The sequence below is a fragment of the Crocuta crocuta genome, unplaced genomic scaffold, assembly GCF_008692635.1.
Source record: "Crocuta crocuta isolate KB4526 unplaced genomic scaffold, BGI_CrCroc_1.0 scaffold45, whole genome shotgun sequence".
Classification (NCBI taxonomy): domain Eukaryota; kingdom Metazoa; phylum Chordata; class Mammalia; order Carnivora; family Hyaenidae; genus Crocuta; species Crocuta crocuta.
Genome location: NW_027530544.1, coordinates 3,696,011 through 3,723,746, shown reverse-complemented (window position 1 = coordinate 3,723,746; position 27,736 = coordinate 3,696,011). Strand labels below are relative to the sequence as shown.

The window sequence follows — 27,736 nt, the reverse complement described above, 5'->3', positions numbered from 1 at the left end:
TTTTTTTTTTTTTTTATATTTAAATTAAGTATTTTGCTAGAGAGAGAGAGAGAGAGAGAGAGCAAGCAGGGAAGGGGCAGATAGGGAATCCCAAGCAGGCTCCGTGCTGTCAGTGTAGAGCCCGGCACAGGGCTCAATCTCACAAACCTGGAGATCGTGACCTGAGCTGAAACCGAGAGGCAGACACTTAATCAACTGAGTCACCCAGTGCACAGTATTCTCTTCATTTTTGGACAGTATAGGATGTACTAATTCTCAGGAAAAGAACTAAAAAAGGACTCCCCACATTTAACTTAACACATAGAACTTCCTCAGTTTTTTGGAAAGCTAACTTCTGGCAGCAATTTCTCAGTTCTAATGGTTTTAAAATCATTTTTAAAAAGTTACTTAGAAAATGTAGTTAGTCTAGAATAAGGAAAGTTACTTTAATGTGGGTCTTTCCCTTGATGTCCCCTCTACCCCCTATTATTTTCACACTCTGCAGAAGATGAAGCATTTAGACAGTTGAATCTAAATATGATTTTTGGAAGAATACCCAGTTATTCCCTTGAATTCAAATACCTGAAGACCTTCAAGATTCTCCAGTATTTGAAGCTTTTTGACAACTGCTACTTATTATTCCAGAATCCATTTGCATGGATGACCAACATTCATGCTTTTCACATCTAGAATTCATTAAGTTTTCAGATGTTTCAATTGGCTAATAAAATATTTTTATAGATTGATAAAGTTTTTCATTTGACAACTCCTAATGACACTTAGTTGCAGAATTCATATATTTTATTTGGGTCTTTGATGGAAGAGTAACTGACAAAATGTACTGTCTGGTTTGTACAAAAGATGAAGAAATAGGATATAGAGTAAGGCGATCTAAATTTACTTATCAATCTCATTTGTTCTTACTTTCCTGGATACTTTAATTTTTTTTTAGTGTTTGTTTATTTTTGAGAGAAAAGAGAATGAACAAGAGGCAGAGAGAGGGGGAGACACAGAATCGGAAGCAGGCTCCAGGCTCTGAACTGTCAGCACAGAGCCTGACGTGAGGCTCGAACTCAGGAACCTGATCATGACCTAAGCCAAAGTTAGACACTAACTGACTGAGCCACCCAGGCACCCTTCCTGGATACTTTTAAGATCCGTAGACATTATCTCTGAAGAGTTTCTGTTTTTCACAAATTCTTAAATGTTATTATTTCACCTCTAATTTGAATTTTATGGAAATGTCTTAACATTCTTTGAAAGCAGTCACAATAATAGTAATTGCTTCTCCATATTTTATAACTTTTTTCTCTCCTGTAGATTTTGTGAAGAAAGTCGAATGAACTTCATGATCCTGTTAGGAACCAAGTCTATGTCATAGGACTGACATCCTAACATAGTAGTAGGCAGTTAATTTATCTCTCCAGCTTCATTTCCCATGCTGCTTCTGTGCTGTTCGCATTATTGGTCATTGATGGAAGTACTTCCTGCTCTTTACTTCCTCAGGACATGCTGTTGTCTCTTCCTCATAGTTGTGTAAAGAAGCTGATAGACAAATTAACTAGTTTATTGATCCCCCTCCCCCATATATTTACATATTTACATATATTTACATCTGTCTGTAAATTCTTTACAAGGCTTAACTGATTTTTCTTTACCTACATTTCATTATCTATTTTGATTTTGACTTTCTAAGGGCATATAAAGAATAACTGCTGAGCAAGAACTTTCAGTGTGCATTTTAAATTATTCTAAAAAGTATATTCAATCAACTCTTCATTACCTTGGCGAGCTGACTAGATTATAGATTATTTAAAATTTAAAAAGACAGGTGCAATTGTGAAAAATACTGGCACAAATAGAATAGCATATATTGCTGTTGTTTGAAGCACAATAGTATTCTCATATATAGGCCTGTTGTGCTTATATAATGGAAGAGTGGTCTTCATCCTTAAAATTCAGTCAGATTATGTTCCTGCCTACTTTATCTACTTTTTAGTTCTGTATCATTGGATAGAGGGGAGGGACATGAAGTCTGATCAGCGGTAACTCTAGAGTCTTAAGAAGGTCAGCTTTATACCTATAGAAAAACCTTCCTGTTAAGACATTTTATTCTTCTAATGCCAGAATTGGGAGGAAATGGAGGACGGACTCATGGGAACCTGGAACTGAAAGGTATTATTTTAAATTGTTAGGATTCAGTGAAAAATACCAGGATTTCGTTATGCTGAAGCCATGGCATAAATAATTAGGGACTAGGAAACATTTGAGGGGCTGTTATTAAAGAGATGAAATGCTAAGCAAGAGTGGAGAAGAGAATTATTGTTACAAAGAGGGCCACCTACCAAAAACATCGCTTGATGCTGTGCTTAACCATCGAGACTTCTAGATTATTTAGTAGGAGAATTTGCTCAGTGGCTAGCTGATGTTATGTAGGTTTTTTATGATATTAAAAAGAATTAGATTGTAGCCAAGAAATAGACAGTGGTAACAGACTGTTTTAGCAGAGTAATAGCAGTTTTGGTCATTTTTCCCTGTGTATTTCATGTGATATTTTATATTTCTAAGCTGTTACATTTGCATTATTATAACATTTTGGATGACAATTCTTGAATGATAAATATGTTCCGGACTGCTGTGTATGACCAACGTTTATATTAAATCATTACAGTGGTGAATTGAAAGTTGAAGCTATTGATTCTTTAACAGTCTGGATTTATTTGGTCAGAAGTGTTTGGGTTTTAAATTGATTAATTAGCTATTAAACCTTTTTTTTCCCCCTGGTGCACTTAGGTGGCTCAGTCGGTTAAGCGTCCAGCTTCAGCTCAGGTCATGATCTCATGGTTGGTGGGTTCAAGGCCTGCGTTGGGCTCTGTGCTGACAGCTCAGAGCCTGGAGCCTGCTTCAAATTCCGTGTCTCCCTCTCTCTCTACCCCTTCCTGCTCATGCGTGCTCTCTCTCTCTCTTAAAAGTAAACATTAAAAATATTTTTTTTTAGTTTGTTTTCTAAATCAAATTCCAGTCTTTCTTTTTCTCTCTCATTGCAGTAATTGCTTTTATGAGATTTCTTAGGAATGCCACTATCATACTCTCAAAAGTAATGAAGACCTGAACTTAAGAACAAGATATTAAGACCAGAAATGGAATGAAATGGATGTGAAAGATATTTTAAAGGAAGAATAAGGCAGTTTAAACAGAAGTAACTAATGGAGTGAAAGCAGTATAGTCTAACGGTTTCTAAACTTTTATTGTGGAACTCTGGTTTTCAAAGGAAAGCCTGCATGGAGCAACATCAATAGTCAATTAAAAAATAAGGCAAATGATTTAAAGTGGTTTCCTTGGCTCTTGATTAGTTGACAGATGTTACCAATACTACTCAGTTGTTATTTATTCAAGGAGACCATGCCAAGTGTGAAGTGACTGAAGAACTAGCTTCTGTGGAACAACTATAGGCAAGAATGTTTTCAAAATGGAATGATACACTTTAAATGGTTAAATCTCAATAAATGTGATTTTATTTTCTTAAAAAGAATACACGAGAAAACATTATTTCAGTATAATCCAAAGTGGACTCCACTAAGATGTGTTACAACTGATTGTGGGAGAAATATGCATGGAGCTGAAAAAGTTTAGTTGAACTAATTTACAAAGCTTGAGAAAATGTAAAGCATTTAAAGCTTATTCATTGTATTACCTGAGCAGTACTTTGTGGAAACGTTTGAATTTATTATGTGTCATTGAACCAGTATTATCAACTGCAATCTTCATTTGCTCTAATAGATTTAACCCTTATTGCTCCCATGAATTTTCATCTGAAACAGAAGCGAATATCCTGACTGATTCTAAATAGTTATATGTTAGAATTGGTAAATTTTCATTGGGAGGGGTTTTTTTAATGTTTATTTTTGAGAGAGAAAAAGAGGGAGAGAGAATGCAAGCAGAGGAGAAGCAAAGAAAGAGAGAGAATCCCAAGCAGGCTCCACATTGTCAGCACAGAGCCCAGTGCGGAGCTTGAACTCGTGAACTGTGACATCATGACCTGATGTGAGATCAAGAGTCAGACACTTGACTGACTGAGACACTGAGCACCCCGGGGAGTTTCTGAGTGTAGATGTAAGGTTAATTTTTTTCTGAATGAGTAGAACTACTCCCAACCACTATTCTATAGAACACTGGAAAATGGCTCTGAATTAGGTTTTGCTGAAGACTTGAAAATGTTTCTTAGTAAGTTAAACCTACCTAATGCTACAAGGGGAAAACAGTGCTTATAGTGAAACTTCTATGGTAAAGTCATTTTGAAAGCTGCTAATGTTGAATCACAAAATGCTGCTTTACACACTTCGCATGTTGGTACCAGTTACAACAAGAATCAAAATCTGCATTCCCACATAAATATGGGGTAGATATATTTCCCAACCTCAGATTATATTTTCATTAGATTTTAGACCTTGATGCAAGTGCAAAAAAATTTCCATATTTCACAAACCGTTCAACTGTAACTCCACCTCCTCTTCAGTTGGACGTAGTCTACAGTGTAATAGCATGCTAAAAGGCAAATATCAAGAAAAGAGTCTAACAGAATACTATAAATGCCTTCCAAGTGATGAATAATTCTTAATTAAAATTCTATTTTCATGGATAAATGTCAGTATCTTTGTGACAAAAAAGAGTTTTAAAGAATATGTAAAGTCTCATTACATGTCAGCATTAGCAGATAAACATTTGCAATCAACTTTGATGATAGGGAACCCTAACTTTCAACCCCAATTCAGTGAAACGTGACCTCCTCCCATAAAAAGTAATCCCAGTCTTCTCATTAGTACATCTGTATGGTCAAATTATATTCTGTTATTATTCTGCTATTCTATTCTTATCACCCTTATTATTATCATTACATGCTGAATTTCATCAATAAAATATACATAGAAGTTCTTTTTTCCTTATAGAGGTATGTATACAATATCCTTGGTTTTACCTCTTTGCCCACAAAACTTAATATATTTACTATCTGGCTCTTTATAGGGTAAGGTTGCCAACCACTGTCAAAGTTTATTCTTTGTCTTTCTCTCAATTCTTAGACCTCTGCTTTGTTGATGATCGTCATTCATTCTACCTCACTCTTGGTCATACCTTAGGCTAGTGGTTACCAAACCTTAATCTCTTAATGATTTCAGTTTTCTCATTTTCCAAGCACTATCCCCTATTATTGATGCTGATGCTTTCTTGGTACTTAGGTTTCAACAATCTTTTATCTCTACTAGGACCTACAATCCAGTCATTTTACCTCCTTTTCATTAGCACTCCTTTTCCTCGTCATCTCTTTCCTTTCCAGTTTAAATTCTGTCGACGTCGTAATCACTACTTTGCTTAACTCAGTACTTTTTCTTCTCTGTCATGCATAGTACTCACTTGGCTAAATTACAACTTTAGGAAATTTAACCCTTCCCATTTCTGAAATAAAACAGAAAGCTGTGCAGAATTAGAGTTGCATTAAACATTAAGCGGGGGGTCCTTAATGCCTTTTGGAAATCATGTATTCTCTCAGTCTGTTCAGTACCACTTACCTAGATGAGGTCCGTATTTCAGCCCATGGGTCAGTTCCACCTGCTGCCTGTTATGGTAAGTAATTAAACTTTTATTGGAACATAGCCATATCCATTCCTTTATGGAACGTCAGTGGCTGTTTGCTCCCTACATTACCAGAGTTGAGTAACTGTGACAGAGACTCTATGACTCTCAAAGCCTAAAATATTCACTCTCTGATCTTTTTCAGAAAAAGCTTGCCAACCAAATATTTCATACTGTCTCCTTTTCATAAACCTCCATTTCCTCGTACCCTCTCACTTTCAGCTGTTTCCTATTTCACCGAGAAACTCAAAAGAGAACTTTAATTAGTTCGTAGTACTGTATGTATTCCTATATGAGTTGGAAAGTTTTGATTTTTTGGAGGAAGATAGGTATACATTTAGATACTTCAAATCTTTGTTACCTTTTTCATCTTAACGGAAATATGTTTTCTTGACTTCAGACTTCTTTTTTTCATTATTTTAAACAGGTATAATATACATACAGTAAGCTTTAGTATCTTTAATCTATACATAATGTATACATTTGTGTAACCACCACCACAATCAAGATAGAGAACAGTTCTGTCACTCCCCAAATTCCTCAATTCCCATCCCTTGCCTCTTTCAAGACGTCCTATGAATTAAACCATACGATACGTGTCTTTTTGAGTCCTGCTCCTTCCACTTACTATAGTGCCTTTGAGAGTCATCCATGCTGTTGATGCATCCGTTATTTCATTCTTTTTTTACTTCTGAGCATTATTCTATTGTATGGATATACAACAGTTGGTTCACCCATTCTCCAGTTGAGGTATATTTGGGTTATTTCCAGTTTTGGGTGATTATGAATGAAGCTTCTATAAACATTTGATATTAAAAATTTGCATACAGCTTCTTTTTTTTTTTTTAACGTATTTTCATTTTGCTTAGGAAACTACCTAGAAATGGAATTGCTGGGTCATATTGTAAGTGTATGTTTAACTTGATGAGAAACCAATAAACTATTTTCCCAAGTGTCTATACCATTTTGCCTTCTATAGTAGTTTATGAGCTGTCCATTTGATCTATGTCCTTGACAGTACTGGCATTGTCATACTTCTCTATTTTTAGCCATTCTAATAGGTGTGTACTTGTCTTTCATTGTGGTTTTAATTTGCATTTCCTAAAGGACCAAACATTTTGATTATCTTTTTATGTCCTTATTTGCCATCTGTGTGTAAATATAGATATTTGAGGGGTGGGTAAAGTCTCTGATTATTTTGCCCGTTAAAAAGATTGGATTACTTGTTCTTCAAGTTTTGAATGTTCCTTATTTTAATATCAGATATGTGATTTGCAGTTTTCTCTCCTATAGACTTGTTTTTTCAAATTGAAAATCATGGTTTTCATGAAAGACCTCTTGGTATTTTCCAAAATGTTACATTTAATTTCATTTTTATATACAGTATTAACTTTTTATTTCTAAATGTGATACAAAATAAAAAGTAAAATGATAAATGAATCTATATAGTTATTTTATGAAATATGTAGAAACCCAAAACTAAAAATTTGGCAAGAATATTAGGCTTCATTTTTCTCCCTGTTAATATGGAGGATAAGTTTTATTCTATATTTCAAATAATTTTTTATATTCAGTGGATACTATGAGTTATTATTATAACATCTGTTATCTAAAAAAAACAGGTTAAACTGCAGCTATTTCACATGAGTCAATGTTTAGTACCATAGTGATAGAGCACTAAAAGAATTTAATTTACATCATATGGAAAATAAATTACCTTTGGAAAGTATTTTTAACGTATAACTTGTTTGTTTTTATTTTAAATATATAGAACGTAATTTGTCAGATGTGTGCTTTGCTTGCAGCAATTAAAATACTGTTACTGCATCATTTATTGAATCAATGGCACAATCTCAGTTAGCAAAGATGCTCATTCACAGTGAATAGTCTAAAAGTCCATAATGGAATTCATGAAGACTTGGTACCATTAGAATAAATTATATAAAATTTTAGAAATTCTATTGTAAAAGTGTTGAAATTAGTACTAAGTATTAAGTTTTAAAATAGTAAGGCAGTTTGCTTGTCACTGACCATTTTTTGAAAGTAGAAGATGGGGAGAAGAAGCAGCATTTCTTATTTTGAAAGGTCAGAACCTTGGGCTTGCTATAAAATAACCCAGTCTCAGGTTGCCCTAATCCATTTAGGAATTTAGGTTATCAGCCCCTACACTAAGTGCTCAGAAGAAAGGATGAACTCTCCTTATAAGATATTAATATCATCCAGAGCCTCTACAAATTTTCATATGTAGATTTTGCATTCAGTCAAAAATTACAGTGCATACCAAATGATAGGATAGAATCATAAAAAGGTAAAAGGCGAAACACAGATAATAAAAACAGTCTTTAGGGTGGCTAATATGATAGAATTATTTGCAAAAGACTTTAAATTCTAAGCTGTGTTTAGAATATGCTTAAAAAATTTTAGAAAGGTTTAGAAAATAGGTAAAAAGATGGAGAATGTTATATATATATGTAAATATATAACATAGGCTTAATGGAAAAATAAAGATAGTGAAAGAGAAGGTTAGTGAAAAATGGTTAGACATCGTTAGAAAATATCACTGAGTGGAAAAAAAGGAAAACAGAAAAAGAGACAGAGGATGTAACCTTTTCTGGCTGGGATATTGAAAGTGCTAGGCATGATAGAAGAAAATTGACAAACTGGGTTACATTAATGTTAAGACTCAGTTCATTAATATTTCGTTAAAACTCAGCTGTTAAGAAAGTGAAAACTAAGCCTGATGATTAATGTACAGAATTTCTACTAGTCTGTTACGGAGAAGACAAGCTGATAGAAGGATGGGCAGAACTCTTGAGCAGTCACTTAACACACACAAAGGGATCTCCAGATGATTAGTAAACCTATGAAAGGGTATTCAGTTTCATTAGCCATAAGGAAAAACGATTGCAATCTGATACCACTTGAACACACCCCAGAATGTCTAAAATGGAACATATACACCATACAGAGTACTTAGAGGATGTGGATCACTCAGAACTCTTACATTCTGCTGACGGGTATGTAAATTGGGACATTCCCTTTAGTAAACTGTATCTGCCAAGGCTGTGCATATACAAACCCTTTGATTTATTATTTTCCCTCCTAGTTATGTTTATATAGTACACATATATTCACCAAGAGGCAAGTACAAGAATGTTAAAGCAACATTGTTATTAATAGCCCCCAATTGCGAACATCCCAGATTTCCATAAAGGGTTGAGTCATTAAATCCTAGTATCCTCATGTGATAGAATACTAAACACAGTGTTGTGGATAAATCATAAAAGCATGACATTGAGTATAGGAAGCCAGACACAAAAGAATATGTACTGTATGACTCCATTCAGTTGTTCATAAACAAGGCAAAATGAGTTCTGTGTCAGAAATCAGGATAGTGAATACTGATGGAAAAGGGGTAGAAGTGCTTCTGTATGCATAACATTCTGTTTCTTGGGTAGGATGCTGCTTACACAGGTGTATTCATTTTGGGAAAATTCAGTAAACTACATTTATGTTTTGTTTACTTTTGTGTAAGTATACTACACCTCAATACATCTGCTTTTAGAATATGATAAGGATATCTTCTGTGTACTTTTTTGTATACTTTAAAATTTTTCATAACAGTTTATTAAAAGGCAAAACTAATCTCTAGGGTCAGGAGTAGTTATCTTTGAGAGATTAGTGACTAGGCGAGGCTTCATGAGGTGCTTAGAAGATGCTAGTGATGTTCTATTTCTTGATGTGTTAAATGAGTCCATGGACTTAATTCATTGAGCTCTGATTACGATATGTTTACTTTCTCTGTGACTGTTATACTCCAATAAAAAGTTTGCTTAAAATGAAGGAAGGAAGAAAGAAATAATGGGAAGGGTTAGTTAGATAAAATAAAATTGACTACTTGTTGATAATTATTAAAGATGAGTGATGGGTACATGAGTGTTCTTTATATTCTTTTGTGTGTGTTTGAAACTATAATAGTAATATAAACTACTATAAATTATAGAAAGCAGATAATCAGTTGCCTGGAGAAGGGGGACTAGAATGAGAAAGAAGGGTGAGAGGAAGGGATTATATAGTTGAATTCATTGTCTTGAATGTGGTGATGTTTTCAAAGTATATTCATTTGTGAAAACTTATCAGTCAAATAGAATGAAAAAAAAAACAAAAAACAAGAAAACCTAGGTTCCAACTATTCCACTCTTGCTCTTTTCTTGTCATTTCCAGACACTGACAGGCACTTAGTACTTGGTAATGAATTGATGAGAGCCTGGTGTGCATTGGTTCACAGTTGGGGATTGCTCTGAAATAAACCATGAGGTAGATATGTACATTTGCTGCCAGTGTGACTTTTCTGGAGATGAAAGAATGCCACCAGCGTTTGTTCTGGGCCTGATTTATTAGTACTATGACTTTGGGCAAAGGTTTCCTAGCCTGGCAACTGGGAATAATGTACTTAATTGACAAGAATAGAGTTGATTTAATTGTAAGAGTGCCCAGAAAGTGCTTGGCACATGGTAGGTGCTCAGTAAAATGTGAACATTAAAGACATAAATAAGACAGATATTCTAGGTTAGAATGCATATTTCACCTGCATTTTTAAGATGGCACTTTAAAAAATAAAGTACTTGAGGCAGACGACTTCATGGTATGTTCCTAGAACTGTAGCACTTGTTTATTATCTTTGTTTAATTGCCATCTGAAATCAGAAAATAGAGCTGCTTGAAATTGTCACTAATTCCTAGTCACATTATCTGAATTCTTTGCTAAAAGTTCTCATGCTCCTTGCCCATGTTAGGATATCTATACCATACTTCTCAAAGGCATCATATATGAAATAAAAGTGTTAGCCACAGTTAATGTAAAAAGACAAATCATTTTTATTGTGACAATAATAGAGACAGTTGTAAGATTGGGCAAAAAAATCAAAAGACCCTAATTAGGGCTCAGATTAGGAAAAAGTATTTTAGTGTTAAAAAAAAACCTGTGTTTTTGAGAGAATGGTTCTTCATCCTTTGACACCCTAGTTAATTTTTTTTTTTTTTTTGAAATGAGAGCTGGTGTACATTTGTCCAGTCTTTGATGAAGATAATATCATAAATAAGAAAGAAGATAAACTGATGATGGGTTTCTTTCTTTTTATGGGATGCAGTAGAGGGGGTTCGATAGAGTCTGTGGATTTGGTACCCTTTTTGTGTGCTTAATGTAACCTTCATTGTTTTCTAGAGCACTTGTTTTCAAGAGGTAGCTGGAAAATGGGTGTTTATATTAAGTTCAAAATCAGACTAAAATGTTTACAAGACAAGGTAGTGCTTACTTAGCTCACTGTTGTTTAGAATCTTACACTTTGAGATTCTAATTTGAATTTCCTTTTGGTATTATTTTAATTTTGATCTTGTACTGCCTAGATGTCCTCATTGGGACATAAGTCACTTAGTATTAATATACTTAGATATTATTACACATTGTGTATTGGATGCATATATTGGCCCATAGAAAAATAAGATGTGGAAATTGCCATAAATGTATGATGTTCAGTTTAATTTTAGAATTAGGACAGTGTTTGTTTAAATGTGTTTCACATATGATTCCTAGACCAACTCTCAAATCTTTAAAAAGGTGAATAAGGTCTGCCTGGGATATTGCCCTTACTGAAGCTGAGTGATCATTTTTCAGTGTTGTCTATCTCATTAAGCAGAGGTCTAAAATCTAAGCCCCAAATAGGTCCCCACCTGTCAGTTGCTGTTTCATCTTAAGGAAACTAGACCTCTTAAAAAATTACAGTGTAAATGTATAATTTCATACACATCAGCTCCACAAAAGAAGAAAAGCCTAAAGGAAATGAAAGAACTCTTTCTTCATTTTCTTTTGTGGGAGGAGGTGATGACCCCAACCTATTATTGTAAATGGGCAGATGTTGTCAATGTTTAGTCTAAAGTTTGAAATGGCAGGAGTTGAAGTTTCTCCCTGACCTCCATTCTAGGGAAAGAAAGTCATTCTATTGTACTGGAAAGGTGGACTTTAAAATTTTGCTACCTGGAAAAATTACTTTTTTCATTATTTAAAACCTTTTGGGTTTTTTTGTTTGTTTGTTTTTTTGGTGTGTATTGATTTAACTGATACGTCTTCATGTTACTGTGGTATCTTCACCGTTTTTATTTAATGACCTAATTGATACTTCATTGGTTGTAGTTTAGTCCCAGATTATTTCCTATAGATGATAGTTTCTTGCATAGTACAAGCATACCTTATTTTATTGTGCTTTGCAGTTACTGCTTTTTTTTCTGCCCCCAGATTTAAGGTTTGTGGCAACTTTGCATCACACATGTCTATTAGTGCTATAGCATTTGATCACTTTGTGTCTCTGTGTCACATTTTGGTAATTTTTGCAATAATTTGCAAATTTCAAACTTTTTCATTATTATGATCAGAGATTATAGCTTGCTGAAAGCTTAGATTTTTTAAATTAAGAGAATGTGTCTTTTTAAAGACACGATGCTGGGGCGCCTGGGTGGCTTAGTCAGTTATGCGTCCGACTTTCGCTTAGGTCATGATCTCGCGGTTCGTGGGTTCGAGCCCCACGTCGGGCTCTGTGCTGACTGCCAACTCGGAGCCTGGAGCCTATTTCAGAGTCTGTGTCTCCCTCTCTCTCTGACCCTCCCCTGCTCATGCTGTCTCTCTCTCTCTCCTAGAAATAAAAATATTTTAAAAAATAAATAAAGACACGATGCTATTGCACACTTAATAGACTATAGTAGATTATAAATATAACTTTTATAAGCATTGGGGAAATTTAAAAATTCATTTGACTCCTGTCATTGCAGTATTTGCTTTATTACAGTAGTCTGGAACTGAATCCCGCAGTATTTCTGAGGTATATCTTTTTATGCATTCCTTTTAGATTGATAAATGATCTTTTAACAACCTGGAAGGACTATATGCCAAAGGTGCATCTTAAGTGTATAACCAAATATATGATTACTAGCCCATGTATTTATTTCAATAATTCTCCTTGTTTCCCTTTCCCAGATTTATTGTCTAAGTTAAGGATGTTTGCTTTTGGGATATTATAGCCCAGCCATTGGGTTTATAACTATAATCAATATGTAAATATAATGATAAGCATTTATTAACCTCTTCATTTCTTTATTAATAACTAACATTTATTGAACTATTAAAGTATACCAGGTTTCATTTTTAAATTAGCTCACACAGGTTATCTAATTTAACATTTGATTCTGAAGTATGTTTTATTAATATTTAATATTTGTACTTTACAGATGAGAATATTAAGTCTTAAGAGTTTAAGTAACATGCTTAGTTTCTCACAGTTAAGAAATGCTGAGCCCAGCATTAAAACCCAGCTGGTCTGGCTCTAGATCCCATGTTCTTAAGTATTTACAGTGCTTCTCACAGTAGTGCATGATTGTTTTTGGTTAGAGTAGTATTGATCATTCTTGTAAATTTTGTTATACCTACTCTTATGACTTACTAAAGATGGAAAGTTCCTTCTGTTGTGAACAATGTATTACTGGATAGGCCATGTGAACTTTGTCATAGGCTTAGTACTACCATAAATATTTTTGACCTAGATTTTAACAAGACTTCATTCTTAAAATAATTGCCACTCCATCTGATTAATCAGAACAGTAGATACCATTTCTTGAGTATATAGCACTTTATATTCACTATCATAGAATTGGTTTTGGGGAGGAATTTTAGGAGAAAATGATCCTAGAGGAGAGAAAAAAAACATGATTAGTTATAGGAATTGCAAGGCCACTTTGATTAGAGCTCAGAAAGTAAAGTAGGGAATTGTGAAGAAAGATCAGACATGCAGGGGCCAGTTCATAGAGAACCGAGTTTGGGGTTTTTTTGTTTTTTTGTTTTTAATTCTAAGAACAGTTGAAGGCCATGGATAAGATTTTAAAGGTGATAAGATATACTTACATTAACAAAATCTGGGAGTGGTATAGAATTGTAAGGAGATGAGAGGGGATCCCAGAGAGCCTACTATTAAAAGTTTATTATATAAATAGTCCAGTCCAGGGCCTGATAGTGTCTTGAACTTGGGTGATGACAGTGGGAAGTGAAAAGAAGTGTGGGGATTTGGCAAGTATTTAATAGGTGGAACCTGTTAATTAGTTGCATTTGGAGAGGGGATAAGGAAACGTTGTGTGGGCCTCTAGGTTGCAAAACTAGATGGATGGGAGTGCCGTTCATACAAATAAGGAATCAAGAGAAGGACTAAACTGTGGGTTGAAGATCACAGGTTGGTGTATTTGAGATCCCCCAGTGTCCTAGAGGTGGATATGTTTGTTGAATATGCAGTTTGGATATATAGGTTTAGAACTCAGATTTTAGTGTAATTAAAGCTATGGAAGTAGAGGAGTTTCCCTTCTTGCCAAAGAAAAAGAAAGAAAAAGCACAAACCTTAGGAGGAAGCCTTGAAGAACTAAAACATTTCATGGTTGGAGGGAGGAAGGTGAGTCGGGAGCAGGTAGAGATGCTGAAGGATCATGGCTGCCATAGAAGCCAAAGAGAAAGTGAATTTAAAAAAAAAAAAAAAAAAAAGGATCACTTGATTTGAATGCTATTGAGAGGTCTACTAAGGTAGCTGAAAAGATTTTGGTTGAATTTGGTAACTTGAAGGTAATGTGCAAGAACCATTTGATGAAGTAAGTGTAAAAGCTGGATTGGAATAGTTTGAAGAGGAAGAAGAGGCATAGTTGAAACTGCTAACAATCAGATTAATATATCAGGCCACATTGAGCTACTTTATGCATAAAGTTTCTGTCCTTAATACTTGTATATAATTTGGCCCAATAATTACTCATATGTTAAAGATTTCTTACCCACAAGTAGCTCAGTGTGTGCAGTGTTAAAGTTACCAGTTAGAAGAGAAAACCCAGGCCTCTTGGGTATTGGAAATTACCATTAGTGGAACACTTTGTTTTTGCCTCCCCATATTACTGCTTTCCTGAATTGAAAATAGTATTTATAAACTTACTGTTATTTTTTTTTTTGAGAAGTTTTTGTTTTTTTTTAATAGTTTATTGTCAAATTAGTTTCCACATAACACTCAGTGCTCATCCCCACAAGTGTCCTCCTCCATGCCCATCCCCCCTCCCCCCACAACTTACTGTTATTTTTTAAGTAAGCTTTTTCCTCTTAATCTTGAAATTATTCAAATGCTGTATAGATTGTCTTTTCTAGTAGAGGGGCCTTGGTTCTCAAGGGGAAACACAATAAAGGGATTTTCTATGTCTTTATTTTATTATTAGGGGAATTATGTTATCAATCATTTTATTTTTTATTTTCATTCAAAAGACATAACAAAGTACTAAAGTCAAGAGTAAGATACAGAGCACATTATCACCATTACTTTTTTTTCCTCCTCCCTGCCAGCCCCCCTGTTACCCTTTTCACCAGTACTTTGTAATATAATATTTGAGAATAGTAGCCAGCAAATTCAGTAAAATAGAAAACCATACACTTTGTATGTACACACCCACAGTAGAAGGTATAACAGAAGAAAACACTTTTTTACAGCAGCAACAATAAGAAATGTGGGAAATTGCATATGAAGAAATCATTAACAAACTGTTGAGGACATAAAACTTGATTAAATGGGAGGACATATCCCCCTTCTCCAGTTTGTTTTTTACTATTCTGGGAGGAGTTATTCATTCATTCATTCATTCATTCAGTGGTGAGAGAGGTCAGCATCATAAATGATACCAGTTTTTTAAATAAGTTAACATAAATATTTCAGGCAGTTCTCCCTTTCCCTTCCCCTACTCCAGATACTAGACAAGATAATTCCAAAGTAATATGGAAAGTGAATAAAGCAGAAGAACAGTGAGGGAGATTAGCCCTACCAGATGATAACGTCATAAAATATTTTCTTTCTGGCTTATGAATAGTCAGACCAATGGAACAGAAGGTTTAGAAATAGACCCATAGAACTTACTAGTATATGATTTTGATTAAAGAAGTGATTGCAAAAAATGGAACTTTTCAGTAAATGGTACTGGGAAAACAGGACCTCAGGATGAATCCCAAGTATATCAGATTTAATGTAAAAGATGAAACTACAAATATGTCCTGAAAATATGGGCAGATTCTCTACATCCATGCTAACATTTGTGATGGTCTTTTTTATTTTAACTCTCTTATTGAGTGTGAAGTATCTCATTGTGGTCTTGATTTGCATTACCCTAAATGAACAGTGATGTTGAGCATCTTTTCAAGTACTTTTTGATTGTTTGCATGTCTTTGGAGAGCTGTCTATTCAGATCCATTGCCTATTCTTAGATTGTCTTTTTAACTGCTGAGTTGTAAGTGTTCATTTCATATACTGGATGCACATCCGTTATACATAATTTGCAAATATTTTACCCCATTCTAGAGGTTATCTTTCACTAAAAAAAAAAAAATCACATGAAGTTTAGCATTTTATTCATTTTCAAGCGTACAATTTGGTGGCATGAAGTACATTTACAATATTAGGTGATCAAACGTACACCTCTAACCATTAATCAGTAATACGGTTAAAACTCTCCTTTCCTCCCTCTCCCGGTCCCTGGTAATTTCTGTTCTACTTTTGTCTTTGTGAATTTGGCTATTCTACGTACCTCATCTAAGTGGAATCATGCAATACTCGTCCTTTTTGTACCTGGCTTCTTTAATTTAGCATAATTTCTTTAAGGTTCATCCATGTTGTAGCATGCATCAGAATTTCATTTATTTTTATGGCTGAATAATATATCATGGAGTGTATATATATCACATATTGTTAATGCTGATGGACACGTGGGTTGTTTCTGTCTTTTGGCTGTTCTTAATACTGTGTCTATGATCATTGGGATACAAGTATCTGAGTGAATCACTATTTCTATTCCTTTGGGTATGTATATAGGATTAGGATTGTTAGGTCATATGGTAATTCTGTGTGTAACATTTTGAGGGGTTGCTAGAGTGTTTCCCACAGCAGCTATATCTTTTTTTCTTTTTACTTTCTTGATAGTGTTTTTTGAAGAAGTAAATGTTTTTTTATGAAGTACATTGTATATTTTGTTTGGTTGATTGGACTTTTGGTGTCAGGTCTAAGAAATGATTACCTAATTCAAGGTCACAATATTTCTATGCTTTCTTCTCAGTGTTTTATAGTTTTAGTTCTCACATTTAGGCCTATGATCTATTTTGAGTTAAGTTTTATATATGATGCAAGGTAGGGGTCCAACTCTGTTCTTTTGCGTGTGAGTATCAAATTGGCCCAGCATCTTTGTTGGGGAAAAAAAAAAAAAAACATTTTTCCCCCATTGAAGTATGTTGGCACCTGTGTTGAAACTCAGTTGACCATAAATGTAAAGATCTATTTCTGGACTCTCAATTCTATTCCTTGATATATAGCTCTCTTTATGCCATTACCGCATTATCTTACTGCTGTAGCTTTGTAGTAGATTTTGAAATTAGGAAGTGTGAGTCTTTCTACTTAGTTTTTCTTTTTTAAAATTGTTTTGGGGGCACCTGGGTAGCTCAGGAGGTTGAATGTCCGACTTCAGCTCAGGTCATGATCTCACAGCTTGTGAGTTTGAGCCCTGTGTCAGACTCTGTACTTACAGTTCAGAGCCTGGAGCCTGCTTTGGATTCTGAGTCTCTCTTTCTCTGCCCCCTCCTGCTCATGCTGTCTCTCTCTCTCTCTCAAAAATAAATACATGTTAAAAAATAAAAAAAAATAAAAGATTAGGGCGCCTGGGTGGCTCAGTCGGTTGAGCGTCCTACTTTGGCTCAGGCCATGATCTCACAGTTCGTGGATTCAAGCCCCGCGTCGGGCTCTGTGCTGACTGCCAGCTCAGAGCCTAGAGCCTGTTTCAGATTCTGTATCTCCCTCTCTCTCTCTGACCTTCCCAGCTCATGCTGTCTCTCTCTCTCTCAGAAATAAATAAAACGTTAAAAAAATCTAAAAAAAAAAAAGACTGTTTTGGCTATTCTGGATCCCTTGCATTTCCAAATGAATGTTAGGATGAGGTTGTCAGTTTCTGCTTTGAATTTGTAGATCTGCTTGGAGAGTATTAACCATCTTAAACAGTATTAAGTCTGCCAGTCCATGAATATCATGCAGCATTAATTGAATTCTTATTAATCCACTAATTTTCTCCTTTATCCTTTCTCACTTTTGAGAACTGACTTTCACTTCTGACCTTAATATACTTTATCAACTACATTCTCTGTCAAAATATGCAACTGTTTTTTTTTTTTCCCCTAAAATATAATCTGTACTCTCATTCCCTTTTCATTGTAGGTTCCTCTGAGATCTTGTTCTTTTGATTATTGACGATAATATTTCATTTTAATCTTAGTTCAGTATTATACTTTTCTCCTTCATTGGCTTCTTCCCTTCTGCCTTCAAATGAATTAATTTCAGGCTCTAACACTATTTGCTCTTGAATAGATTGCCTCCTAATTACTACTACTCATCTCCTTTTCCTCATTTCTTTCATTTCCTAACTTTTCTTAAGAAGTCATCTTCTCCTAGCTTCTATTTTTTATTTTTTGTGAAATAAGTGAATTGGTCTTGATTAGTTGTATTAAGGTCTTAATCTAGCCTCTGAACTATTGAAGTCCTTACTCAAAACCCCATTATACAGAAGTGTAAGTATTCTGTTCTGAAATCTGGGTGGCACTCTTAGAGCTATTTGCCACACTGACATCAGCCTTTTGTGGAATTCCCCAAGAGCACAGTTTGAAAGCTACCACAAGATCATTTCAAGTAATTTACTTGTCACCAAATTAAATTATATTTATTCTTAGGCACCATTTCTCCTAGACATTTTGTAGTAACTAAATCCTCAGTTTCTGTGTTGTTTCCCACTACATTTTCTTTCTTTGTCTGTAATCACATATACAGTCTCTTTAAGTGCTATAAACTTTTTCTTTTTTTTTTTTTTAGTGTTTTATTTATTTCTGAGAGAGAGAGAGAGAGAGAGACAGTGTGAGCGGGGAGGGTCAGAGAGAGAAGGAGATACAGAATCTGAAACAGGCTCCAGGCTCTGAGCTGGCTGTCAGCACAGAGCCTGATGCAGGGCTCAAACCCACAAACCGTGAGATCATGACCCGAGCCGAAGTCGGATACTTAACTGACTGAGCCAGCCAGGCGCCCCTATTCACTTTAAATTTTAATACTGGCAAGAAGGTTTTCCAAATCATACCAGCTCAGTAACATTGTTCCCACTAGTAATCCGTGGTAATAATAATTTATGCCATGCATTTGACACTTAAATGCACAAAATATTTTGAGCTATGTAAAGATAATATAGGCTCAGATTCTCACCTTAAATGTGCTCTTATAGTATAGAGATGTACAAAATAATTATTGAGATGAATTAATGAGTGCCGTAGGAGAGCCACAGATGAAATTCTGTGGAAATTTAAAGAAGATCAAGATAATTTCCCCCTGAAAGAATAGGGCAGATGATCTCAGAAGATTTGGGTTGGGACTTGAGACTGTAGCACCTGAACACTCAGAGGTAGGCATTCTTGACTGAAGGAGCAGTGTGAATTGTAGCAGAGGTAGAAAAGCACAAGATGATAGGTATTTTGATTTGGCTGGAGAAAAAGGTTTAAGAAGAAAGGTAGTGAGATAAAACATAAAAGTAAACTGGAGCTGGACATAGTTTTATTAGTTAATTGTCTATGTGCATTTGGTTTCCCAAGCTCTTTGAAGACAAGTAATGAATCTTACACTTCTAATCACCTGCAGCAGGGTTATGGGTTAGAGAGCAAGTATTCCATAAGATTTTGTTGAATGTATAAAAGATAGAAACAATTGCTTCCCAAAAGGTATTATTCAAGGTAACTTATTGTCACACCCTTCTGTTTACTGTGGTTTTATCAGTAAAAACTATTTTGGATCTCATTAGTAATGGTTCCTTACAGCCAAGAAGTCCTTATGAGACTTTAAAACATAAAATGGAGAGGATGGGAGCAAGGTTTATGTGTCTGATGAGCAGAACTTGGTTTGATTCATTCCCCCCAAAAAGGACCTGAGAAATGCTGGTTTGAGTTGAGAAAAATGATCAGTTATTAACAAATCTTCTGAAATTTAGTCTCTAATTTAAGTTCTTTTTATGTTTTAATAAATTAGATTTTTAAGAATATTTCCTAGGATTCAGATTTCATTTAACCACAAATATTTGTTGAAAAGAAATGAAGAATTGAAAAGGTGTATCCAAGAATTGTGTTGGACTATGTATGGGTAACATTTTCTTTTATCAAAAAAAATTTTAAAACAGCATTTTGTATGATTGAATAGAAAAGATTAAAAGCTTCAACTACTCTCCTAAAAACCATGTTCATCTTGCTATAAGTTCCTGGTACTGTTGGTCTCCACAGAGAGAGTGTGTTGTATGTACACACATCATAGAAAGGCAGAGAAATTGAGTATGCCTGCTTTCAGTCTTTTCTTTCCAATGGCACATGCAAATCTTTTATTTTTATAAAGCAAAATATATATATATTTTAATGTTTGTTTATTTTGAGAGAGAGGCAGAGCATGCACAAGCGCACATGCTGGGGAGGGTCAGAGAGGGAGAGAGGATCCCAAGCAGGCTCCATACTGTCAGTGGAGAGCCTGACTCAGGGCTCCATCTCACAGACTGAGATCATGACCTGAGCTGAAATCAAGACTGACTGAGCCACCCAGGCGCCCCAAAGCAAAATATGCTTTACATATTAAATTGGAAGATGTATTTAATAGAGGGGTAGAGTTTTTGTCATTTCAAGGGAACAAAGAGCCATTTGCTTAGAGATTCTTGTGGTAAAGTAATACGTTATTTTATAACACTTGTTTTGTTCTAAACTCTCTATATCATGTGCTAGGTGAAAAACCATTTCGCTGTGATGAATGTGGTATGAGATTCATACAAAAATATCACATGGAAAGGCATAAGAGAACTCATAGTGGAGAAAAACCTTACCAGTGTGAATACTGTTTACAGGTAAGGGGTTGTTTGAAATGTTTGTTTCTTAACCACTTTGCTGAAGTATGATCGACACTGAAATTCTTCTAAATTAAATTATAAATTATAAAATCATCGTGGTTAATTAGAATACATTACCATTAGAACTGTTTGAAGAACCTCCCAACTGCTGTTGATTAGATTTATAATAGGCGAATGGCTCAGCAAATTCATTTGGAATTGCTTATACTACTATGCTTATATCTATTTTTATATTAATTACTTTTTTCTTTTCTTTTCTTGCTTGACGAAAAACACAAACTAAAACAAAAAACTCACTCCTGAAATCTGAATTTGACAGTATTTTTCCAGAACAGATCGTGTATTGAAACATAAACGTATGTGCCATGAAAATCATGACAAAAAGCTAAACAGATGTGCCATCAAAGGTGGCCTTCTGACATCTGAGGAAGATTCTGGCTTTTCTACATCACCAAAAGATAACTCACTGCCAAAAAAGAAAAGGCAGAAGACTGAGAAAAAATCATCTGGGATGGACAAAGAGAGTGCTTTGGATAAATCTGACCTGAAGAAAGACAAAAATGATTACTTGCCCCTCTATTCGTCAAGTACTAAAGTAAAAGATGAGTATATGGTAGCAGAGTATGCTGTTGAAATGCCACATTCGTCAGTTGGGGGATCGCATTTAGAAGATGCATCAGGAGAAATACATCCACCTAAGTTGGTTCTCAAAAAAATAAATAGTAAGAGAAGTCTGAAACAGCCACTGGAGCAAAATCAAACAATTTCGCCCTTATCCACATATGAAGAGAGCAAAGTTTCAAAGTATGCTTTTGAACTTGTGGATAAACAAGCTTTACTAGACTCCGAAGGCAATGCTGACATTGATCAGGTCGATAATTTGCAGGAAGGGCCCAGTAAACCTGTGCACAGTAGTACTAATTATGATGATGCCATGCAGTTTTTGAAGAAGAAGCGATATCTTCAAGCAGCGAGTAACAATAGTAGAGAGTACGCGCTGAATGTGGGTACCATAGCTTCTCAGCCTTCTGTAACACAAGCAGCTGTGGCGAGTGTCATTGATGAAAGTACTACGGCATCCATATTAGATTCACAGGCACTGAATGTGGAGATTAAGAGTAACCATGACAAAAATGTTATTCCAGATGAGGTACTGCAGACTCTCTTGGATCATTACTCCCATAAAGCTAATGGACAGCATGAGATATCATTCAGTGTTGCAGACACTGAGGTGACTTCTAGCATATCAATAAATTCTTCAGAAGTACCCGAGGTTACCCAGGCAGAAAATGTTGGATCAAGCTCCCAAGCATCCTCATCAGATAAAGCCAACATGTTGCAGGAATACTCAAAGTTTCTGCAGCAGGCTTTGGACAGAACTAGCCAAAATGATGCCTATTTGAATAGCCCGAGCCTTAACTTTGTGACTGATAACCAGACCCTTCCAAATCAGCCAGCATTCTCTTCCATAGACAAGCAAGTCTATGCAACCATGCCCATCAATAGCTTTCGATCAGGAATGAATTCTCCACTAAGAACAACTCCAGATAAGTCCCACTTTGGACTAATAGTTGGTGATTCACAGCACTCATTTCCCTTTTCAGGTGATGAGACAAACCATGCTTCTGCCACATCAACCCAGGACTTTTTGGATCAAGTGACTTCTCAGAAAAAAGCTGAGGCTCAGCCTGTCCACCAAGCTTACCAAATGAGCTCCTTTGAACAGCCCTTCCGCGCTCCATATCATGGATCAAGAGCTGGAATAGCTACTCAGTTTAGCACTGCCAATGGACAGGTGAACCTTCGGGGACCAGGGACAAGTGCTGAGTTTCCAGAATTTCCCTTGGTGAATGTAAATGATAATAGAGCTGGGATGACATCTTCACCTGATGCTACAACTGGCCAAACCTTTGGCTAAAAAAAAGTGTAAATAATACTGGCACTTTAGAACAGATTAATCAAGAGTGGGGTTACTCTGTGTAAATGGAGTGCTGTACAGATTTAAGAGCAATGCGTTATAACAAGTTAAGCTGATATGAATAGCAAGATAATCCAATAACTGCATTTTGTTTGGTTAGTCAGCATTCTTTGAACTGCCTTACATGTTGTCACCTTTATAGAAGCAATGCATTACTTGTTTTAGAACAGAAACTTGCTATTCCACCTACACCGAGTTTAAAAGGAAAAAAAAAAAAGACTTTCGCACAATTGTTTCCTAATTGATAACATTGTACATTCTTAGGAGATTAGTAATTGTGTGAAATTTACTCATACTGTTTCTAAGTTTTTCAGCATAGTCATTGCACTTCAGCAGGGAATCTGAGTATACTTTACAAACAGAGTGAACTTAAAAGTTTAAATGTCAAGAGATTATGGCTTAAATAAATTAGTGTGTCCTATAGGAGGAAAAAAAAAGAAACCAAGAAACCACCGTTTAAAAAGAATGATATGCCATATACCCTTGATTTTCATTTTGCATTATATTGACATGGTTTTTTTTTTTTTTTGAGAAAAAAAGTAATAAAAATCTGATAGTCTAAGACTCCACTATTTAAAAGCCTAATTACTTTTAAAATATGCATACTTTCAAAACTTTTACCAAAATACGTAACTGTTGAAGCATTCACTTCTCTGTGGAAGTATGCATATTGGTGTCAGTTTCTTTGTACAGTTGTACTTAGATATTTTTTATGATTTTTCATGTGCAGGTATCAAGGTTTTGAAGTTTTAGTAAAAAGATATTCTGTAGATTACATTCCCAAGAACATAATGCTTACACAAAATGTATATTCCACGTTTTAAAGCTTAATTGTATTTTACTTTTACATATACACTTCAGTTAACATAGAGCACTTAGAATCTATTTGGTATTTTTGATTTCTCAAAGTAAAAAAATTAGATTTTTAGGTTTGATATGGTTGTGTCATAATCATCTCATAATTGACAATTTTAATTTTTGGCAATAAAAGGAAATTGGGTATCTTTGGAACTGTAAAACCTAGTTTAATCCTTCTCTTTCTAGAATCTTGATAGATTGGATAATTAAACAGTATCCAGAGAAACTAAAGAAATGGGCATTTTAATTGCTTATTTTATCTTGAATTACTTTTTAATGAACACTGCTCATTACAATTTTACAAACCAAAAGTGTTTACTAATTCTAGTAACTACAATTTCTTTTTCAGCTAGATGAGTGATCGGAAACTTTTTGTTGCATTTCAAAATCTAAATAAACTACAGACTTTATCCTTATACCACGAATGTTTTTTTTTTTAATATATATACTTTGTCTTAAAATAATACAGCATGGTACAATAAATAGTGCTTTTATATATACACATCTGTATACTTTTCTAAAGAATGATGGTTTGAGTTACACATTGGACAGTTTTAATTTTTGGAAAATAACATTACTTCTATTGATTTTATTATCCTCTTTAATTTGTTCCAGCTTTTTTGCTTATTTTAATTTTCACCATCTTTGTCACAATGCACATACTGATGTAGCACTAGTGATACTCTAATATCCTTGGAAGGTGAAACTTTATTGTTCCTAATTTCCACTTTTATATTGGCCCTGTAGATCTGCAGTCTTTGTTTCAGTATAGAATGTTCTACATTTAAATTATTGTTTCTTTTATTTAATGGGATCCCAAGACTGTTCTCATAAAGAAAGGGAACAAAGAAAATATCAACCCTTAACATCTTTTACATTTATTTTGAATATTTTGGTGTTTTATGATAATATAAATTATGTTTAATGTGGTTTCCTCTGTACTTTGGTTATTAAGCTTTGCTTGAAATATTAATTTCCGCATTTGACAGCTTTCTTTGCTGTCAAACTTTTCAAGAATTTTAGACTTCTTTGAAGTAGATGTTTAAGTTCTGCCATTACTGACTTTGAAGAATAGTGTGTTATGTTACAAATCATGCAATTGCAAGAAGGCTTTATTCAGGTGAGATGTTAAAAATGGAACTGTGCTCACATTGTATAGGCATTTGTATTTTTCTCATACTACTATTTGATAATAGGCATTTATTCCGGAGTTGATTTCTTTTTTTTTTTTCTTTTTTTCTTTTTTTCTTTTTTTGAGCCTGATCAAAAATTTCGTTCTGTTAAAAACTTTTTTAGTCCTGGGATAGTATACAGTTTTTGTTTGCTTTAACATCACCAGCACAGTTTTTAGAGTGTGACTCTACTGCTGAGCAGTTAGGGTAAGCCAAGGAAGGCAGGCCTTTGAAAATGGTAGTTATGCAAGCAAAATTTCAGGTGTTGCATTCCTGTCTTCAACACATTTCTTTAAGTATACATAATGGCAGACTTTTCTACCACATTATAAGCGATTTTGAGATAAGTAATACTTTGGCATAAGTTATATACCATTTAAGTATAGTAGTTGTGGCTCTCTTACTGTGAAATTCTAAATGCCTACCAGAATTACCTTGTATTATCATCATAGGATAAACATCTCAACAGTTTAGGTTTCCCCACTTTGCTTTAGAAAGTTACTTAATTTCTATCTGGGCATTAATAGTAAAAAGTAAGTAGCCTTTTTGTGCTGCTGTCGATCAGAATACTGAGGATATGATATAATCCTTTTGCAATTTGTGTTTTTCATTTCTCTCAGTTAGCAAAGTGTTCCATTAAAACATACTCTTATACCATTAAACTTTTGGTCAGTGTGAGTGAGGTATGCTTTTTCACTTAGGACGTACTCATGTTTGAAGATTGGAAGCAGATCAGGTTAGATGAGGTAATATCTGTTGACCATCTAAAAGCTCTTTTTTTTTTTTTTTAAACTTAATTGTACACATATTCATTTGGTTCAGAATATTTGAGTGGCTTTTAAATCTTTTGGATCTACTTGCAGATTTTCTATTTGGTACCATAGAAACCCATCCTTTTAGCTCTGGCTGAGGACTGTCAGTGGTTGGGTAATTTTCCCTTTCTGAGAGGCAAAAGAGGTCTTATGCTCAGGGTAGGCTTTCATTTCCACAGGGGAGAGAAACTTGCAAAGTGCCAGCTAGGTAAGATCTTTTGCCACTTCTTTCATTTTATCAATTTGGGTTTTTAAAGGGCTGTTAAAAAATAAAAAAAAAAGCCGGGAAACTTTAAAAGTAGGCATTACTGTAGTACCACATTTCTTAGACATAGAACATCTTAAAACTAGAACTTGTTTTTTCACAGTATAATTACTTGAAGAAGCACTATTATAATCAATGAGAAACTTTTTGACACTGCAATTTAATTTAAACTTTTTCCGTTTCAAATTGCTTTATTTCAGGGAAATAATTTTCCAGTTGTTTTGCTATATTCTGCAAATAAAACCGTATGTTTCCTTTTTTCACTTAAACCTTGGTAGGAAACAAACTAAAGCAGACAAACATTTCTTGTTGTGTTTGTTGCTTTCTTTAATCCAATGGATAAAAAAGTAAAACCCTGTAAACATTATTTTATTTTTTTATGCAATACCATGCTGTAAATACGGTTCATCAAATAAGGATGTACCTATGATTGAATCTTTAATTCTGCACAGTTAGAGTTTATATATAAACGTGTCTTGACAATCAAGGACTTTTATGTGAGTCTTCCTTTATGATGTTTATTAATGTTATGCATTCCATTTGTTTTGAAGTGAGTACCAATGTGCTAATTTGTATTGTCTGAAAGTATGTAATGTTTTTACAGCTTGTTTTTAAGAATCTGTAAATATGTACAAACAAATCACAGTACTGCTTTATGTTAGAAGGCATATGATGTTGTACTGTACGTAAGCAATAATACATAGCAGTGCTAACTTTACAAGTAGCATCAGGAAAGTTCTAAAAACATTTCAGAGTTATTCTCCTTATTTCATTTAATAATGATTATCTTTAATCAATTTTTATAAGTAAATTCCATTGTTCCTCCTGTTGGAACATAACACTGTTTACACAGCATAATTGAAGTTGCAGGGGAGACAGGCTATATCTGACTTCATCTGTACTCACTTTCACTAAGCATTGAATGGCCTTACCACTCTTCTGCAAGATGGAGGAAGACCGCAAAACTTAGTGCCCATCACACTGAAGGAAGGGGGGTGTGGTTTGTTTCTGTTTTTGTTTTTGTTTCCTGCTTCTGTACTGCTACCTAACTTTGTGGTTTGCTTTGAATTTAATATTTGTTTCTGTTTTAGATTCAAGCCCGTAAGTTTTGAGGTGACTTCAGCTCCATTGTGACATAGTTCTCTTCATATTTCATAGTTACATTTCAGTAATTCTGAACTTTCTACTTTGATTTTTAGATACTTATTTTTCAAGCTTGATTTCTCAGCTGAACAGATGAATTTATTCAACTTCAGTACAAAGAAAGACAAACCTATTGTAGTTTGAATTGAGTAGATATTATACTGTACAGAACAGCTAACTATTTGAACACACATCACTGCTTTAGAAATAAAACCGCCAATTTATAAATGTATATGACCTACATTTTATAGGAGAAATGTTTTTAAATGCTAGTCATTTATATAATGTGCTTTGAAGGATTTGCTAGTCCACTTCTGTCACTTTTTAGTACACTGGTATCTTTTATATGTAATGTATGCTTTTTATTATTGTAGCAAAGCATTTCAGTAGAACGAATTTTGCAACAATATGGGGGGAATTTTTCATTGTTGGATTTGAATTATACTGGATTTTATCTGTGTAGTCTTGTCTTTATTTTAATGCTGTCTGGAAGGGAACTTGGTATCCAAATAAAGCAGGTAACCTCATTTTACTTCAAGGGCATACTGTGTAGTGCTGAATTTAATCTGGAAATCTGACGATTTTGAAAAGAAAAACACATTTATAAAAATTGTACAGAAGAAATTAAATGTGTGATGGAAATCCTGATGGTGAAGCACGTTGAATTTTCTGATATATAGTGTTATTTTCCTGGGATCCCCTATGCCTTCTTTGTATTTCAACTAATAAAGGAAAAAACCCTGTCATTAAAACTGGTAGGATGATAGGATATTCTGATTATACAGTATTACTTTTCCTATCCCATTTTCTGACCCTTTCTCAATCACTGTAAATTTTTATTTTCTATTGATAATTAAACCTGTACATAATATAGACACTGTTGTATAAAACTCAATTGG

At 34.5% G+C, this 27,736-nt stretch overlaps 1 protein-coding gene across 4 annotated transcripts in view; it reads left to right on the top strand.

The window, feature by feature from the left end:
• Positions 1–27,502, top strand: part of ZNF148 (zinc finger protein 148) — a 131,324-nt gene extending 103,822 nt beyond the window's left edge. For all 4 annotated transcript variants that reach the window (XM_077767635.1, XM_077767633.1, XM_077767632.1 and 1 more), the window contains 2 exons: positions 20,488–20,606; positions 20,929–27,502. In XM_077767635.1, the coding sequence (XP_077623761.1) occupies positions 20,488–20,606; positions 20,929–22,527 (1,718 nt within the window). In that variant the 3' untranslated portion in view covers positions 22,528–27,502. The remainder of the gene's footprint in view (positions 1–20,487; positions 20,607–20,928) is intronic.
• Positions 27,503–27,736: the final 234 nt, after the last annotated feature.